General features: G+C 43.1%; 1 protein-coding gene across 1 annotated transcript in view; it reads right to left on the bottom strand.

Moving 5' to 3' along the window:
* The window catches only part of RYK (receptor-like tyrosine kinase), a 47,976-nt gene extending 41,137 nt beyond the window's left edge, over positions 1-6,839 (bottom strand). Inside the window, exons 1-4 of the mRNA XM_014962923.1 lie at positions 6,712-6,839; positions 4,831-4,930; positions 3,879-4,013; positions 1,530-1,586 (exon numbers count right to left, since the gene is read on the bottom strand). Of these exons, the coding sequence (XP_014818409.1) occupies positions 1,530-1,586; positions 3,879-4,013; positions 4,831-4,894 (256 nt within the window). The 5' untranslated portion in view covers positions 4,895-4,930; positions 6,712-6,839. The remainder of the gene's footprint in view (positions 1-1,529; positions 1,587-3,878; positions 4,014-4,830; positions 4,931-6,711) is intronic.
* Positions 6,840-18,394: the final 11,555 nt, after the last annotated feature.

The following is an 18,394-nucleotide window of genomic DNA, read 5'->3' as shown; positions in this document are numbered from 1 at the left end:
TGTCCTGCTGGTTCTACCTCGCATCCCCCTCCATGGCTCCTGTGCTGCAGACACAGCAGGAACATGGACAACCCCAGCCCCTGGCTCTGCTGAGCCCCAGTGTGGCAAGTAGCACAGACTTGCTGGTTTGGGCTGGAAGAGCTGGAGTCACCTGCACACCAGGACACACACCAAGAGAGTAAATGAAATGAGACCAATACCTAGGTGCAGCGGGATATTGGTGCTTACTCATTAACCAAATGTGCCAGAGCACACAACTTCAGCTTCTGCTCTGCTTTGTGAGGCCCCATCTGGAGCACTGCATCCAGTTCTGGGCCCCCCAGTTCAAGAAAGACAGGGAAGTGCTGGAGAGAGTCCAGCAGAGGGGAATGGAGCACCTCTCTGATGTGGAAAGGCTGAGAGACCTGCATCTGTTCAGCCTGGAGAAGAGAAGGCTGAGAAGGGATCTCATCCATGCTCATCAATATCAAAAGGCAGGTGGCAAGAGGATGGGGTCAAACTCTTCTCAGTGATGCCCAGGGACAGGACAAGGGGCAACGGGCACAAGCTGGAACACGGGAAATTCCATCTCAACACAAGGAAAAACTTCTTTACTTTGAGTGTCCCAGAGCACTGGAACAGGCTGCCCAGAGAGGGTGTGGAGTCCCCTTCTCTGGAGATGTTCAAACCCCACCTGGACACCCAGCCTGCTCTGGGTGACCCTGCTTTAGCAGGAGGTTGGACTAGAAGATCTCTGAAGGTCCCTTCCAACCCCTAAAATTCTGTGATTCTCCTCCTGATTTTAGGGTGTGACGGATGGATTAGGGTCCCCAGACCTGGATCTTAAGGCAGTAGCATTAACAGGGCAGTTAAGCCCCTTTCTCAGAGGAAGTGCAGTGGGTTTTAGGGCAAAACTCTGCCGTTTGGCAGCAGAGGGCTGTCTGCCCTGCCGGCTTTCAGACGGGGCTAAGAGCAACGCGGGCAGAGGGACTGGAGACGTGAGGAGGCAGTAGCCCTGGCCATCCCCAGTTCTGATTGATGGGTTGTGGAGAACAATTACCCTGGAAGAGACAGCAGGTGGTAACGAGAAAACTGAGCAACACGCTCCACCGCTTTCCAAAAGCATTTTGGCAAAAATGTTTCCATTTTGGGTACTACAGAGGCTAAGCACAGTCAGTCGATGGTCCTTCCAGCGAGGAGTGAGCAGAAGAAACTACCTTACTCAATACTGACAAGTTAAAACACCAAACCAGACAGGTCCTGAAGTCAAGAGAATAGATTAGAGTCATGGACAGAAACCAGAGCCCCTAAGACATGATAAAAACTGCTGTAAGGAGACTTGGAATAGGTTTTTTCCTTCTCACTGGTATATATTCCCAGTTAAAGTAATTAACTACAAAAAAACCCCACCAACCCCACCACTAAAATACTGGGTATAGTCCAGACCACACGGGGAGTGTTTTCCCAGGGAAAGCTGTGGAAACACAAAGAACATCACAAATTTCAGGTGTAAAAAATGAAAACCCGTTTGTACACTCAGAACTACTTACAGAGAGCCTTGCTGCTGTTTTTATCAGATGCTGGAGATTTTACTTCTGGTTCAAGCTCTAAACAGATGAGAAAAAAAACCCATCAATTTTGATATACCTTTATTATTGTAGCCCTTCACAGGAAGTCAATTGCCTCATTTATGGAAAAAGAAATCTGCTTTTCCAAATATGTGAGCTGACTACAGCTCAACACAAGGACTACAGTTATCTCTAGATTTCCATTTTAAACATGTAACCACTGTACAGTAACAAATCACACTTAAGACACATGGGTTAGACAATTTTCACCACTAAGACACATGTCCACTAAGGCCACGCTTGAACCCCTGAATCTACCTACCTCCAAAAGACCTCCGGCTTGTCCACCAAAGTGCAAAGCAGGAGACAGCAGAAAGAGGAGGTGCAGAGTATGTGAGATCTTAGCTAAGACACTAAACCAAGACCTCACAGAATCAGTTACTACAGGATAAAATAGAACAATTTCTTGAATGTTCAAATCAATACTATTGATTTGGAACTACTGAATGTTCCAAAAGGTCATGGAAGACCTTTGGAAGAAATTCTGGCTCCAGCCTAACGCTACTCATCCTAGGAAGAGGTTAGAGATGCAGCCACGGGCACTGTGCCTTCTCAGCTGATGCTACAGTCATGAGTGGTTTAAAACTGAAGGATGAGAGAGGCAACGCCTATTTAAATACTCATGAATATGGAACAAAAAGACACAAGGACAATACTCAGGTTCATGCATCAAAGTAGTCCTTGAGGGGATAAATCTTCATTAAGCTGACTACGAGCCTGGTCACTAAGAGAAGCAGTGCAAGCTGAGGGAAAGCAGGCTGCAGAGATGGCTTTGGATGAACCTCACTGAGGATTCACTCGCAGTTGAGGCAACAGAAGGGATTTCTGTGGCTGCAAAGGTGCAGCCCCACTGCCACATCCCCTTTCCTGCTCCCAGCTGCAAAAAGCTGCTTCCTCCCCAGCACAGCCCCTTCCGACTCCTTGGTAAGCCAGTTCAGCCTGATAAACTTGTGAAAAAGTCATCTGGAGGAGGGGAAAAATATGAGAGCTTTTCTTTTTTTTTTTTTAAACTTGAGGAGGAACTATCACGAATGCCTTGAGCAAAACTGTTAGCAAGTTCCTGCATATTTCTAACTTCTGCACTAAATTAAATCAGAAATCCCCGGATGCTCTATACCAATCAACACACATCAAAAAAAAAAGTCACTGACATTTTTATGAACCCACAGAAACATGATCTTTGTAAGAACCCTTCTGCATAATTAAGGAGGTGGCTCTCTCTCACACTCCAGGTAACTGCGTGGTGCCTACGGAAACCTCCTTCAGCAGCTCAGTAAGATACCAAAGCATAAGCAGTGCAGACTTCCCTCACTCAGAACACTTGAAAAAGTACATAGGAAAACAAGAAAGGAAAAGTGTCTGTCTTTCAAAACATTACCAGCAATACCTCCGTTGTCACTAGAGAGAGAGATACATTTCAAATTAAGAATGATCTTCCCGTAACATCAATGCAAGGAGCACGAGTATCACAACATCATGCACTACAAAGCCAGGCTCACTCTTCCACCCACACCCTCCAGCAGTTCATCCTTCAACATTCACACTCCAGAGAAGTCACAACTCCCCTCTGAAAAGCCAACTACTGGCCTCCAAGGCTCCAAGTAAACTGGACAGTGCCAGGAGGAGCATGTAAACAGAGAGGTGGCCATCCTCAAACGCTGCCTGAGAACATGATACCACAGTTCTTTTTAAGGGAGGGTACAGTTCCTGGGATTTTTCTTCTGAGGCCTACAAAAATACTTCTAGGAAGCAGCAAGAGGAGCCAGGAACAATCCAAGAACATATTCTCCTTGCAGACTCCCAAGGCAAGACACAGAAGAGTCAATCTGGGATTTCTGGAAGTCTACGTTATCTACCAAGAACACCTTGTACTCGAAGTCTGAGAGACTAACACCCCCTTACATTCACTAAACAGCCAATTTTCAGTTTATCCCAATTTATAAACTAAGTAGATTCTGTTGGTAATTCTTAGAACAACTCGACTATCTGGAGTGCTGCAGTTTTGAGGAAACTCATTTCCTCCTTCCAAGCACAGCTGAGAAGATGCTTTCTGCTATATACATAAAAAGGGCAGTCAATGCAGCAGGACACTTGGGGAATTTGTTCATCCATTAGCTTCTGTTTTTACCAAAAGTCCCCAAAAGGCAAAAATTTTACCTGGTTTCTTCCTGTCCTCTCCAACATTCACTCTCAGGAGCTCTTACTCCACTCCTTTTTCCTATCATACTTTAACACTAAAAGCTTTTTAATACTCAAAACTTGATGTCTTACTTTTGTAGCACATTTTCCTTCGTTTGAAATTTAAAACTGTGATGTTTTTTGATGAGTTTGTTGTCAAGTTGAGCTGCATTAGTATTGTGACCTCAGAGTCGAGTCTGCCAGTGCAGGAGAGTTCGACACGAAACACTGCAAACAGACAAGGAGGCATCACAATTATCTTTGAGCACTTTTCAGACATTGTGGTCAAAGAACATTTAAATAAGGGACTTTTTCAATGATGCCTACAACGCACATTATTAAACACCTTGTTATTAAGAAACTCTATTTTAGTCTTCACACCTTGTAATTTCAGGCAACTATTAAAGCATTAAAGGTCACAGCTTTCAGATTAATTTATGCGAGCTATATTAAAAGTTTACAGATTATATTAGAGTAATCATAGTTAAGTGAGCAAGGAACAATGATCACTTGTGTATTTCCTGAAAAAAAAATAATTGAAAAAAATATACTAGAAATTCTATGAAGGAGCTAATACATACTCAAAATGGTCCTCTCTGTTTAAGACTTCACCATAAAGACTTTAATGTATTAACAACTCCCACATATCTTGAAATGTCATCTCTATAGTCTATAGAAATTTAAAAAGTGTGGTTTTTAAAATCCATGCAACTGATAATAATCATTGTTGAAAGGGAACAGGAACCTTGCATGTGTTCATATACATAAAAAAAAAAAATCACATTTCCTTTCCAGGTTAATCTCTATCCTTTTCTAAACAAGGGGAAAAATATTACTCTCAGACTAATAACCTCAGTCTCTAATGCTCTTGTAGCAGTGTCATAACTGTTCCAGAAGGCCTGTAAATGTATTATGTTTAATAGAGAAAAGTTATGCTCTTAGCACTACACGCATTTTGGGAAAAAAAAAAAACAAACACAAAGTACCACCAGAAAACATGACTAGTACCAGCACTAGCTGTGCACTTTTGGGGTGGAGAGTTTACCTGAAAGGGTGCGAGGAACTTCTCCTTGTAAAGAAATGTTGGCCTGGGGCATATCCATAGCCATGGGATTATCCACCTGAAATCCCAGTTTATACTCAACCTGTAACAATAGTTGGGAGATGGAAAACATGTAAGAAATCAGAAAAAAAGAAGTGCTACATAACTTTTCATAATTCTTCTTGAAATTAAAAAACCTCTATCTTACTTCCAAAGAATGCTGGTGATTTTAGGTGCCCAAATTGAAGAATTCTTATATGAATTCTAAATATCAGACTTTTGTGACAATGCCACTTAAAAAAAAAAAGCCAAAATAGAAGCCACTCTTGAAAACATTACTGAAAATTCTGAGCAGAATTTCAAGTGCTACTGTATTAAAAAAACAACCAACACCATAAACATCTCTTGCTGATACTTTGAAACTTACTTGTTTAAAAGCCAGTTTGTTAAAACCATAGGAATTCAAGAGATTCTCCCTCCTCTAATTAGTTTTATAAACTACAGAGGCAAAATTGCTTACAAGCCTTTCATTCAACTACAGTCAGAATTTTGTTTCCACTTAAGAAGCTGATTCTGCAAATATTCATTAAAAAAAGTACAGGACCTATTGCAACTAAATTGTAAGCTCCTTTTGGAAATTCATCCTATCCCTGCACGCTCAACTGAATGGATTTGGTTTGACTTTGCCCCATTAATTTCCCTTTTTTTCCCTCCTTTCTAAAACATAATAGAATGCTTTTATGCTAACAATTTATTTTTCAGTCAAGATGCCAAGGGTAGAAACACAACAAGGAAACTCCTTTAAAGGTCCTATTCAAATGGCAAGTGGGAGAACTGCCTGTGAAGTTGGAACTATCAAGTAGAAGGGCTGGTTTGCCCTGTACCCAAGACAGGTACAGGGCAGGGCAAAATTCACATCTTGTAAGAAGTTACTCCCAAAGGGAAGAACACTGGCAGAAGGAATATCTTTCTGCAGTCTCTCCTACGTAAGGAAAGAAGAAAAACCATTGCTCAAGTTTAAAAAAAAAAAAAAAAAAGAACATCTGGCAAAGACTAATCAGATCATTTCATATACAAAAAACAAGTTAAGTAACTGGAAATCCTTCAAAATGTAAAAGCATACACCATCACTGTGACAGCTGTTGCTGCATGCTCCAGCTATGGCGATTAAGTGAAATAAAAATCCCTTTCCATTTAATCGGGGCTCAGTAATAACCTACTAGATGCTACTTTTATAGGTTTTTCTCGTCTCCAAACACATGTTTCTAGAAAATTTAAAAAAAAAAAAAAAAAAAAGAACATCTGGCAAAGACTAATCAGATCATTTCATATACAAAAAACAAGTTAAGTAACTGGAAATCCTTCAAAATGTAAAAGCATACACCATCACTGTGACAGCTGTTGCTGCATGCTCCAGCTATGGTGATTAAGTGAAATAAAAATCCCTTTCCATTTAATCGGGGCTCAGTAATAACCTACTAGATGCTACTTTTATAGGTTTTTCTCGTCTCCAAACACATGTTTCTAGAAATCTCTAACACACAATTGCTCTACTTTTGATTTCCAGAGGCTTCAGTTCATGGCTGCCCCTTCTTGTGTGTTCAACGCACCACCAGAAGAGATTCCACAGCGTGCATATATGCACGTAGCCTGCCAGAAGTATAAAACAGTGCAGAAGAAGTATTTAACCTTTTCAAAACACGAAAGGAGGAGTTTGGATACATACAATATTAATTTATTGCCTGCAACCATAAATAATTCTGTCACACCTACCACATGCTGATTTTTGCAAGGACAAAAGGTGCTCAGTTCTACCAGAGGGTATTCCCGACGCGATGCAGACCCCGTACCAGGTGCTCAAAGGGTGAAGTCGTGCCTGCTTACCTTGGATTTGGCGTGCCAGCTGAAGTTCAGGTTGTTGGTCTCACTGGGTATCAAGAGATTGAAGGACAACGCGTAGTGATTGACCACGTCATTCCTCACATAAGACAACTCTGCATCAAGACCTGTAACGGGAGAGGAAAGGGTAAGATGGGGAAGAACAGGACCAGCCTTAACACCCCAGAACAAACAACTCTCGGTACCAGCAGCTCCACTTGTACTTGAATGTTCAAGCAAATACCTCCTTGAGTCCATAAATTCAATTACAGGTTTGGAGATCAGTGCTCATGCTTAACAAAAGTGCTTCAAACTCTTACAAGGCAACAATTTCAGAGAGATGCCGCAGCCTAAAACCAGGTAAAATTTGGAACGTAACGGAAGGAAACATGACTTTTCACACAATCCTCCAACAGAGTTATTACAGACTTTCACCTCTCTGCTTCTGGGAATCACAGGTCCAGTTTGCTCTCATTTACAACTGTGTGCACTCAAAGCAAACCGCTTTGGATTATCAGCTTGTTAATTGCAGGCGATTCTTCCTGGAATAGCTCATTTTTGAGACTGAGACACATCAGCATTATGGAATTAACTTCAAGGTGATCAGACCATAACACAAAGCACACAGTGAGAGGAGGAATGACATTTGTACACCAAATAAGACTAATATTTTACATCTACCTTTTTGCTTTCTGAACATTTTAATAAAACTAGAGAATTGAAAACCCCCAAAATTATTTATTACAGAGCACTAAAATGCATTTTCCTAATTAAGATGCGTACTCTGATATTAAAAACACTGAAGATACCATTATCTTTTGCTCCACAAATTCCAAGGGCACCCTGAACATAGGGCAGGACCCTCCAGCTTGCCCTGGATGTCATTAGCAATTAGTGCTAAAGGAGGCACTACAATGTAACTCCCTTCCCTGCAGCTGTAAAATTAATCCCACCTCCATATCCTCAGGACAAAACCATATTGTATTTGTCACCAGCACCATTTTTGTCTTGTCTCCCCCTGTTTTTCCCCCGTCGCTCCCAGTTAAATGCTCTCCAGGCACAGCAATATATCCACATACAAGGGAACAACTGGGCAAAGCAGAGGCAGGTGCACGCTCACAGCACCATCTGCACAGAGGGAGCTGAGTTCAAGTCAAATATCCCCTGTACAACGTAGACAATGGAGTTATTTTTATTACAGCTAGAAAGCCAAGAAAACTGGAGAGAGACTGTGACTGACTCCAAGATGACAGCATTTAAGGCATCCTGAAGTTATTCCAGAAATCTAGGCAATCATGAAAGGTGTCTTCTGTTATTTTTTTTAAGAAAAAAAAATATCTAAAGGTAACTATTAAACTGTGTACTCAATCTGCATTTGAAGAAAGGGAGAATTAGCTCGAGAGAAATAATTCCTCCTATTTAGTGCAAAAGCTGGGCGCAGGTCAGTGCAAAGCGGTAAGTGCTCTCCTACTCCAGAATGTGATTTAATCCCCCTTGTTTTCACAAGACACAGAAACGCAGCCAAGAGACATTCTGCTTCATTCTTGTTGCTGGTAACCACTTTCACTCCCTGCTGGCTCATTAGTGTCCTGAAAGTTAATCAAAATCAAAGAGTAATAGTCCCAGACACTGGGGGGTGGTGATGGGGAGAACCCTAGCATCTGGATGCATGAAAGGAATCACCAGAACAGAGTAATCCCAGGGAGAAACGCTCCCACGCAAGATCTTGAGCAGAAAAAGATGCAGGTGATGCCCTAAGTGCTGAATGCAACCAGCCTGGGACATTATCTAAAAATAAGTTAAACCTTTCTTCTCCAATTTGTCCAAATTTCCACTGAAAAATAAATAGCAAATCCAAAAGCCAATTCACCAGTAAAATAGGGAGGAGTGCAGAGTACACACACACACACACCTTGAAACGAAATAAAACTTTGAAAACTCATAAAAAAACCCAGCCAACTTCCAAAATAGCTCACCCAGATAATTTTTACGTGTACACATTTTTATCCCTGAAATCTCCCTCAGACTTAGAAAACATGGAAGGAGCATGGAGAAGATCTCACAACTATCAGACGCTTGCCATCAGAGCCGATCAAGGAGACGGGAAGCCTTTTGGGCACAAACTTATTCAACAAAGTATTCAAATCAAACATAGTAAATACAAATTATTAAAAAAAATAACTTAGGAGGACAAAAGGATTAGCAGCTGAAACAATGAAATCGAAACAATGAAACTAAACTGCTTTTGGAATAAAAGAAACCTTCTCTTGCTGATAAATGGTCACACCAATAACTAGAGGGTCACAAACACACACTCTCAGAACTTGTAAAACCATGAGATTTTTCAAGGTGATAATCCCTGATTTAATATAATCTTCATAGAGAAAGTGGTCACAGAAAACGACTGGGTACACAGCAATAAAATCACCATGTTGTAAAAATTGACCTTTGTAAAAGCAATGTGAAAGTCTGTACTAATTGAAGCTCTCAAGAATAAATAACTTGATGTGCAATAATACCCAAAGGTGAATAAAACCAAATTACCCTACAGAAGATCAATCAATTCTTTAAGCTCGAACAGTGGTACAAGGCTGAGCAATTTGATTATACAGACCACTAATGTTTTCATGTCTGTACTGCCATAAAAAGCTACACACTAACAAGCATTGCTAATTATACGAATTTCAACAGCATCCTGTAAGAGGAGCATGAGAATCAATGTCCAGTTTTATTGCTTCAAAAAAAAATTTATCATCTAATTAAAAGACTTGCATATAAAAAATAATTGAAGAGGTTTTGTAGTATACCTCTTAATGCATTAAAAAAGGCAGAAGATTGCCTGGCTTAGTATCCTGCTTCTATCAGGGACCTAGAGAAAATGCCCAGGAGGAATATAAAACCAAAGCAAGTACCCAGGGACACTTCACCAGCAGTCCCTCCATGCTCCTCGTGTTTGTGGATCTTCCTAAACTTATAGGATCTTCCAACAGCTTCTCACCAGATTTTTTTTTTTCCTATGATTCTGGATAAATGCTTTCTCAAACCCTGGAAACTGATAGATACGTACTTGGGAAATGTCAGTGTTTGAATACCGTACGGTTTTTTGGCCTTTTAATTGTATCAACAACTAAAACATTCCCCCTATAGCCTGTCTTTTCCCATCAGCAAACTACAGCCAAAATTCAATTTGCCACGCACAGCTAAGAACCTATGTGCACACCAGACAAGCCAAGCTCCCACCTCCCTACCTCCAGCCCACCACAGTATAGACCATCCCTAACTTTTCATCCCTTTGCTGCCTCCCCCACCTCAACCCCCGGATTCCTGAAGCACTGTCTATATATTTTGACCTGCCAGTCAAAAATAAAGCTCCTTGCCTGTGCTGCGGGCAGGGAGTCAGGCAGGGAGGGGTGTTCTGCCTGACATGAAGCAGCCCAGAAGCTGATCTCCAGCAACGCCGGGAGCTGCACCACGTCCCAGCCCCAAGGGAGGGCACTGGGAAGGGACGTACAGGTAAGGAATGGCAGCAAAGCTGGAGACATAGCTCACTGATGGGTGGTGTGATCAGAGGACTCTTGACGTAGGCTGCCATCGCTCCACTCGTTGCATTCCAGGTCTTCCTCTGTTTTGGGACTCCTCCACTTTCACAGATTCACAGAATTGTCAGAGTTGGAAGAGACCTTCTAGAGATCATCCAGTCCAACTCCCCTGCCAAAGCAGGGTTGCCCAGAGCACATCACTCAGGAGCATCCAGGTGGGGCTTGAAGATCTCCAGAGAAGGGGACTCCACACCCTCCCTGGGCAGCCTCTGCCAGGGCTCTGCCACCCTCACCCCAAACAAGTTCTTCCTCATTTTTGAGTGGAACTTCCCGTGTTCCAGCTTGTGCCCGTTGCCCCTCGTCCTGTCACTGGGAACCACTGGAAAGAGTCCAGCTCCATCCTCCTTCAACCCACCCTTTAGATACTTAATAAGGTCTCCCCTCAGCCTTCTCTTCTCCAGGCCAAAGAGTCCCAGCTCTCTCAGCCTTTGAGGAAGAGAAAACTTCCCCACACCCAGAGGAATTGCCTGGAAAAGGCTGCAGCACCCTGCACGCTCAAGAGCTCCAGGAAGGGTGGACTCCAGAAGTCTACAGTTTGTAGATTTTAGCCAAGATAGGGCATATGCTTTTCTCTGGTTGCACGTGCTAAACTCTCCCCCAGCCTGGCAGGGTCCAACAGCCCCGCGCTGCTGAAGACGGGGGAGGAGGACACACTGCAAACACTCGGGGCAGATCACGTCCTCTCTTCACACAAGCTGGTGTCAAGAGGACCATGATCAGCCTTGGTGGAGGGTCAAACACTTCAGTTCTCTTCACCAAGTATTGGCTGTGAGTCACCTACACTATCAGATGCTTTCTTCCTCGTTAGCCACATACCTTTTTACACACCATGAAGCTGTGCCTCCTCACTGCTTACATTTCCAGACTGTTAAGTGCTATTATTAACTCTTCCTGGGCTAGACATTAAAAATGGTTATGGAGTTTGCAGAAAACACTGTAGGCTCCATTTACCATGATGGTTGAAGTCTACCTCAGAATTGCTTTAATTCTGCATTTCACCTTCTTTCTTCAGACTCACCTACTGACGCTTGCCTTGCAGTATCCCTTATTTAAACCCGCAGCCAGCCCAGTTCAAGGAGCCAAGCTGGCACCATGCAAGGAAAAAACCAACGTGGGGGAACACTCCTCAGTCAGTTGAACTTCCTGAACTAGTGAGGATGCTCAGGAGCATCCCATAGGGAGGGCAAGACTGCAGCAGCACTAACTTAGATGGAGCTTGTATTAAAATAGCACTGTTACCTTACGCAGATAGTCCAGGCTTTTTCTTTTTTTTCAAAGCCTGCTTTGGGCATAGGTAGCTTCAAAAGATGACATCAGATCAAGCAAGTCGCTGTCAATACCCAGCCCAAACAAGCCATCTCAATTTTTATTTTTTTTTTTTACTTTTTAAAAAAATGTGTAAAACTCTTTATAAACCTAAAATACACAGTAGCAGCATCCAATGTAATCAGCCTATGTAGCAGGATGGTAAGGAAAAGAAGATGAAAACAAGGTTCTTTTACCCCAACTGTTTCAGATTTCAAGAACGATTAGTAAACTACTTCACTAAAACCTACCAACTGCTGCGAGGGAGGGAAAACGGGATTCTGCAAGATGTCAGGTTCCTCCTAAGGTGTTGAACCCTTTTCGGCACCGAGCAGTTTAGGCAGGGCAGGCAGGGCAAATACACCAGCGTCCTGGACCAAACTCAAATGGGTATGTAGTGTTTTATATCACACACAGAATCACAGAATGGTTTGGGTTGGAAGAGACCTTAAAAATCATCTGGTTCCAACCCCCACACCACAGGGCCATGGGCAGGGAGGAATGATTAAAGAATGATAAAATGAGAAAACAAGCGGCTGTAGAAGAAAACCACCGATGCATTACAAACAGCTAGGAAAAACAGAGTTCTTCAATAACCATTTTCTAGACAAAGCAGTAAAACAAAGTGGAGAATCTTACAAAAATACCAAAAAATTACCGGGTATGAACCTCAGAGGGGAGAAAAGAAGCTTTTCAGAAATGCTTCCACTGGTTTAAGCAGTATATTGGCCATCAGCAACGAGCAGTTTTAAAACACCGGCCGCAGCTCTGCTTTGGGGAGCTTCTTTAAACCAGCCCATGTGCAGACCACGCACAACACCAAAGGATCTAGTTTCTCCTTACTGGGACTTGACTAACCTACAGCCACCTACAAGAACAGCAAGACCAATGGTTTGCCTTGATTTCAAGGCAGAAACGCCACCCTTTTACCCAGGCAACCCCTAAATCTCATTATTAACTTCCACATCTTTGTACCTCCCACCCTTGGGCGCAAACTTGAAAGAATAAATTGAACACAAACAAAAAGGTAAATTTAAGCAGCACCATAGAGAGAGCCTGTCATTCTTTGCACTGTTTAACATAACAAAACATCTGAAGAAGCCCAGAAAAGAACTGGAGAGGCCAGTTTTCATTCCCAAACGCAAAAGATGCCGAGCAGCCCTTGTGTTCACGATAAAATTGGATCATGTCGGTCTAGCAGCCCAACAAAACACTTCTTTTCAAATGCCCTTGTGTAAATGCAGTCTAGCTTCAACTTTTTTTTTCTTCTTCTTTTTTAAGCACAATACACAAAGGAAACTTGCTGCTATCAGCATGGGAACAAATAGATTTTATTCTTACGAAATAAATCTACCCTACACACGTAGTAACACATCCTTCTTAAAGACAACAATGGTATTTAGGCATCTGTTATCCCAGGTAACCGACCTCAAATCATTATAACGTAATTCTGGGAATTTATGTCTAAAAATCAAGAAGGGACATGCAAAGTAAGGGTTAGATGAGATTGCTGTCAGTGAAATACTGGTTGCTGCAATATGTACGTGAGCCCTAGTCTAATAGCCATTTGGTAATGATAACTGACATAACTGGCTCCCCCAGCTGCCTACCCAACCTTCTGGTAGATTCCTGTCTGTGTACAGAAATGACTGAAATTAGTGTTTGTTTTCTTAATACACTAGTCTGTAATTTGCAAGTGTTTCTTCTAAGCAGCTGAGAAATCTCTGCAGCACGACCTCAAACCACCCTCACACAGCAAGTCACTCCTGCTCCTGATCCACAGCCACTGAAATTGAGTTGTACAGTTAAATGAGTTATGATCTTTATATAAATATTCTATTAGTTCAGAAGTTTCCACGTGCCAGAGAATGATGCCTCCACTCCCGAGCAGCTCATCTGGGTTACGTCTGGCCAGACCAGAAGCTTCCACCCCAGGCTGAACATCCACATGAAAGAGCATGAACCTCAAGCTTCAACATCCCTTCACCACCATTCAGCTCCCAGGGCTGTGGAACCCACCCCATAAACACACTCCATTCTCCCAGCACTGGACGATTTATCTTGTTTAAGAAAGGTATCATTTTTGTCTTTCCACTTTGCTTTCATTACAAGTGTACCCTAAGTCTGAAACATTCACTGACTCCGAATTCTAAGCTTGCTTTTGTTTGTTTTTTTTTTTTTAACAGGTTCTGCAAATGTGTGCTGGAAAAATTCTGCTATTTTCTTACCATCAGCCTAAGCACAAGGAAACCTGGCTCAAGAATTAAAAATCAGCTCTTGGCTACTGATTTTATTTTTAATCAGGGCAGACGGAATACTTTCTCAGAGCAAGCCTTCTTAGTTTGAATGCATTTCATTCGTCCAACAATCAGCACGCCTGAAACTACAAGTGGGAGTTAGCAAAATGAAGAAATCAAATACAAACTGATCCATATGGATCAATTTCATTTAGAAAACAGCAAAGTATTGGAAATTTAATATAAGCATCTGCATATATACACACACACACAAAAATTCTATATCCTATTTGTACATATCCAGTACATACAACAATGAAAGCAAACTTTCCTTTAATAAAACAAATATCAGATTATAGCCTTCTACTTGCAGTTTTATTTAAGTTTTCCACGCTACAGTCTGCCAGTTATAGCTGTTGGTCAGGAATTTGGGCTGAAATACTTGCTTTTAAACATCTTACAGGCCACAAGTCTCTGGAAAAGATGACTGATGAAAAATATTACAGGAAAAAAGGTATTAAATCTTAAGTAACACAGAGATGATGAAGAAACAGCTTTTCACTCTCATAACAGAGGTGCCAGAGAACGTCAAAGGTTTGTTCAGTGTCAAGCCTAAAAGACACATCAGCAGGCACAAATCCAGCAATACTCACACTTTCTACCTTCAGCTTCGAAACATTTCTTCCCTGACTGCTGAAGAGAATCCCCAATTTTTGCAGGGCACCTTCCTACCTCTATATGCAGTTCTTCATTGCCTACATGCATCTTTCTCACCAAAGAGCTCTCTAAGCCACTTTTCTAAACTTCAGTCTGTGCTCTGCTAGAAGGAATTGTCTTACTATTCAATACCTTGTGGGGCTGGGAGGGGGGGGAAGCCAAACCACAGCATGGAGCGAATGGAAAACAGACTAGAAATAAGGATCCCAGCTTGACACATCACCAAAGCACACTGGAACATGCAAACTCTTTGTGGCATTGCTTTAAGGTTAACATAACACACACTGGTTGGTGAGGCTGGAATTAAGCATATTCTCACCTCCATGGAAATCCTCTCCCCCCAGAGACCCGTGCCTCCCCCAGCAGCAGCAGAGAGCGAACGGCCTGTGGGTATTTACACAAACGGCTTGGTTACCTGCCTGGAGTTTGCTTTTCACCAGCTGGAGGTGGAATACAACACGCAGGTCATTCCGTTTGAGGAAATACTCAACCTGACTTCAAGACAAGGAACGCATCCTCGAAAACCAACCAGGACTCCCAGCAGGAAATCTTAGTAGAAGGCTTCCCAACACCTAGTGAATCTTCACAGACATCACCCGCAACTCACCTTCCTGATGCTGTTAAACAGAATTTGCAAGTTCAACCCCACAGGCAAACAGGGCTTTTCTCACTGAAAGGCCTTTCTTAAGGTCACAGAACAGACTTCTTCCCTTTTACAGGAAGAAGCTTCCCCCAGGAGATAGCACTGGCTGAAGTGAAAGCATAAGGAACTTTGCAATATTTAACCCAATCCCTACTATAAAGACGAAATTCATTGTTCCTAGGACCCAACTGCTTACTCTTTTGTCTCTGAACAGAGGCAACAACTACATTTCAGCAGCTTGCCTAGTTATTCTTCTCTCCTTCAACTACAGAAAAATCTTCATTTTTCAGGAAGGCAGGATACAAAGAGCACAGTGAAAATGATTAGATGACACTCTCCTTCATGGAGAGTGTGGAACAACAACACACACCTTTACCTCAGAGCAGAATACAAGTAAACTCCGCCCCCTAAATGAAATTTAGGAAAAAATCCAGCAAACCAATTATTATGTCTCAATTATTGTAACACGAAGTTTGATGCTTCTTTGGAACTACAAGAAAAGTGAACACTGAGAATTAGAGAATAAAAAGAAAAGTCCCATCCACATAAGCCAAAATTGCCCAAGAGCACACACCTCAAAATAAAAAAACCCTTCAGATTAAATGCTTACTAGTATCACAAAGCTTTTGAAGTGAACTTCCCAGCCAAAACCCAATCAGCAACGTCAGACATCATTTGGACTCGTGAGTAATGAGAATTTGCAATATTTTAGCATCACCTACCCACGGAAGTGGTGCTACTTTACTTTTTAATTTTTTGGGGTGCTGCCCCTGGGGAGAAATAACCCCCTGCACCAGGACAGGTTGGGGCTGACCTGCTGGAGAGCAGCTCTGAGGAGAAAGACCTGGGAGTCCTGGTGGACAACAGGATGCCCAGGAGCCAGCAATGGGCCCTTGTGGCCAAGAAGGCCAATGGCATCCTGGGGGGCATCAGGAAGAGTGTGGCCAGCAGGAGGGAGGTCATCCTGCCCCTCTGCTCTGCCCTGGGGAGGCCCCAGCTGGAGCACTGGGTCCAGTTCTGGGCTCCCCAGTTGCAGAAGGACAGGGAACTGCTGGAGAGGGGACAGCAGAGGCTACAGAGATGATGAGGGACCTGGAGCATCTCTCTGATGAGGAGAGGCTGAGGGACTTGGGTCTTTTGAGTCTGGAGAAGAGAAGACTGAGGGGGGGATCTGATCACTGCCTGTAAATACTTAAAGGGTGGGTGTCAGGAGGATGGGGCCAGGCTTTTTTCAACGGTGCCCAGTGACGGGACAAGAGGAAATGGGCACAAACCTGAACATAAAGGAACTTCTTTGCTGTGAGGGTGGCAGAGCCCTGGCAGAGTCTGCCCAGGGAGGTGGTGGAGTCTCCTTCTCTGGAGACATTCAAAACCTGCCTGGACACGTTCCTGTGGGACCTGCTCTGGATGGCCCTGCTCTGCCATGGGAAGTGAACTAGATGATCTCCAGAGGTAGCTTCCAACCCTGTATCTTTCTGGGATTCTGTGATCCCTATAGGCAAGACCATAAGGTACAACAGTGTAAGCCACCTTTAGAATGGTGTCTCTGCCAGTGGCCACGACTAATTCAGTCACAAGTACCCAACTTAGTACAGATTAAAAAAAAACAATCTTTAAAAGAATGACACACCCTCCCTCAGTGCATCAGACCTCTCAGCCTCGAATGTCATGCTTCTAGTCCTGTGACCGACAGGACCGCTGAGGGGTAACGCACCCTTCACACCCCCTGAGACGCTCTGGAAAGCTTCCATCGCTGCGACACAAATTGCTTAACACAAAACCAAGCTCTGCAAAATAACACAGGTCTATTCGCCTCTCTGGCAACCTCTGCGCTCAGGAAAGCCACCAAGCTCAGTGTCATATTTTTTTTTTTTTATTAGGAATTATGCCACGAGGCCATCAACTAACTTCATAAAGGCTGAAACAGTTTTGAGAAGATAACCATCTTCAGTTTCTCAACCCGCTCAGCTTCACTGGTACCACCAGCATTACGTATTCTGAGCGGCTGCAGCTTTTCAAGCCTACTGAGCAGCAGCTCCAACACTTAACATTACCGCGCTTATCTTTCCCAAGCAGCCTGGTGAAATCAATATACTGGTTAATTTAATTACAGCTATTCAACGCCCAGTAAGTGGCAGCAAAATTCTAAAGCGTCACATTAGTTTCATGCTGTTGCTTCTGCTCCCAGATCTCCAAAGCAGGCAGTGCAAATATGTGAGTTATCCGCTTGAAAGAAGGACAAAGGCAGAGATGGAAGAGAAATAATGCTTTTGAAGCCTCTACCATCGTGCCCTTTGTACCGCCACAAGGCATCTTCAGAGAGTGTTAGCATTCATTCTGACATGGGGTCTGCTGGTGCTGCTGCCATTCAGGGAGAAAATAATAAAAAAAAAAATCAATTCATCAGGCACATCTCATTAAACAGCCTTTACATACTCTCTGCTTTCACAGTTGAGTACAATTTTAGTACTGCGCACTAAGTTACAAGAGGAATAACTAAAGGCCCTTCCCCTGCAAGAAAAGTAGGAGCCTCTGTGATATTTCAGGATGTATAGTTTTGGGTAAGAATTAGTCATCAAGCAATCGTGTTTCGCTAAAGCTCAGAACAGTTATGAACCAAGATGCATTTGGAATTTGTCTCATTAATTCAGCTTTTCCAGTATCCAAACACAACTCTGAATAGCAGAAGGGGAGGGAAAAAAACCACAAGTCTTCCCCAAATGCTTCATCTTTTACACCAACATACAGTACACAGCTCGCTCTCGGGGAAATTGTACAGGGATTTTTCATGCCTGCGAGCATGATCCTTATGTCTTGTACTTCCCTCTGCCCAGACGGATTTTAGGAGCAGTTTCAGTCCCTGCCTTCCTCCCAGTACCCTTCTTGCTGGCTTTTCTCATGCAGGCAGGGAGCTCTCTGCCTCCATTTCCTCTCCCTTGTTCCCATCCAGTCCACACGCTGGAGGGAGAAAGGGAGCAGGTACTCCAAGAGGCCAAACAATCAACAGTGATAAATAAGATGCTGCCACAGGTGTAAAATCATTGCAGTGAGGAATGCTGCTTTGGGATTATTCCCCCCCCCCTTCGCCGCCCCCCATCTCAGTCTCAGAGGTCAGATTTCTTCCAAGGCCCTGACACATGAATGTTACAAAAGCCACAAGCATTTATCACTAGCCAGACCTTGGCCTC

The sequence above is a fragment of the Calidris pugnax genome, unplaced genomic scaffold (assembly GCF_001431845.1).
Source record: "Calidris pugnax isolate Ruff unplaced genomic scaffold, ASM143184v1 scaffold1753, whole genome shotgun sequence".
In the NCBI taxonomy this organism is placed as follows: domain Eukaryota; kingdom Metazoa; phylum Chordata; class Aves; order Charadriiformes; family Scolopacidae; genus Calidris; species Calidris pugnax.
The sequence above is the reverse complement of the archived record's forward strand: the minus strand, read 5'-3'. Positions and strand labels throughout refer to the sequence as shown.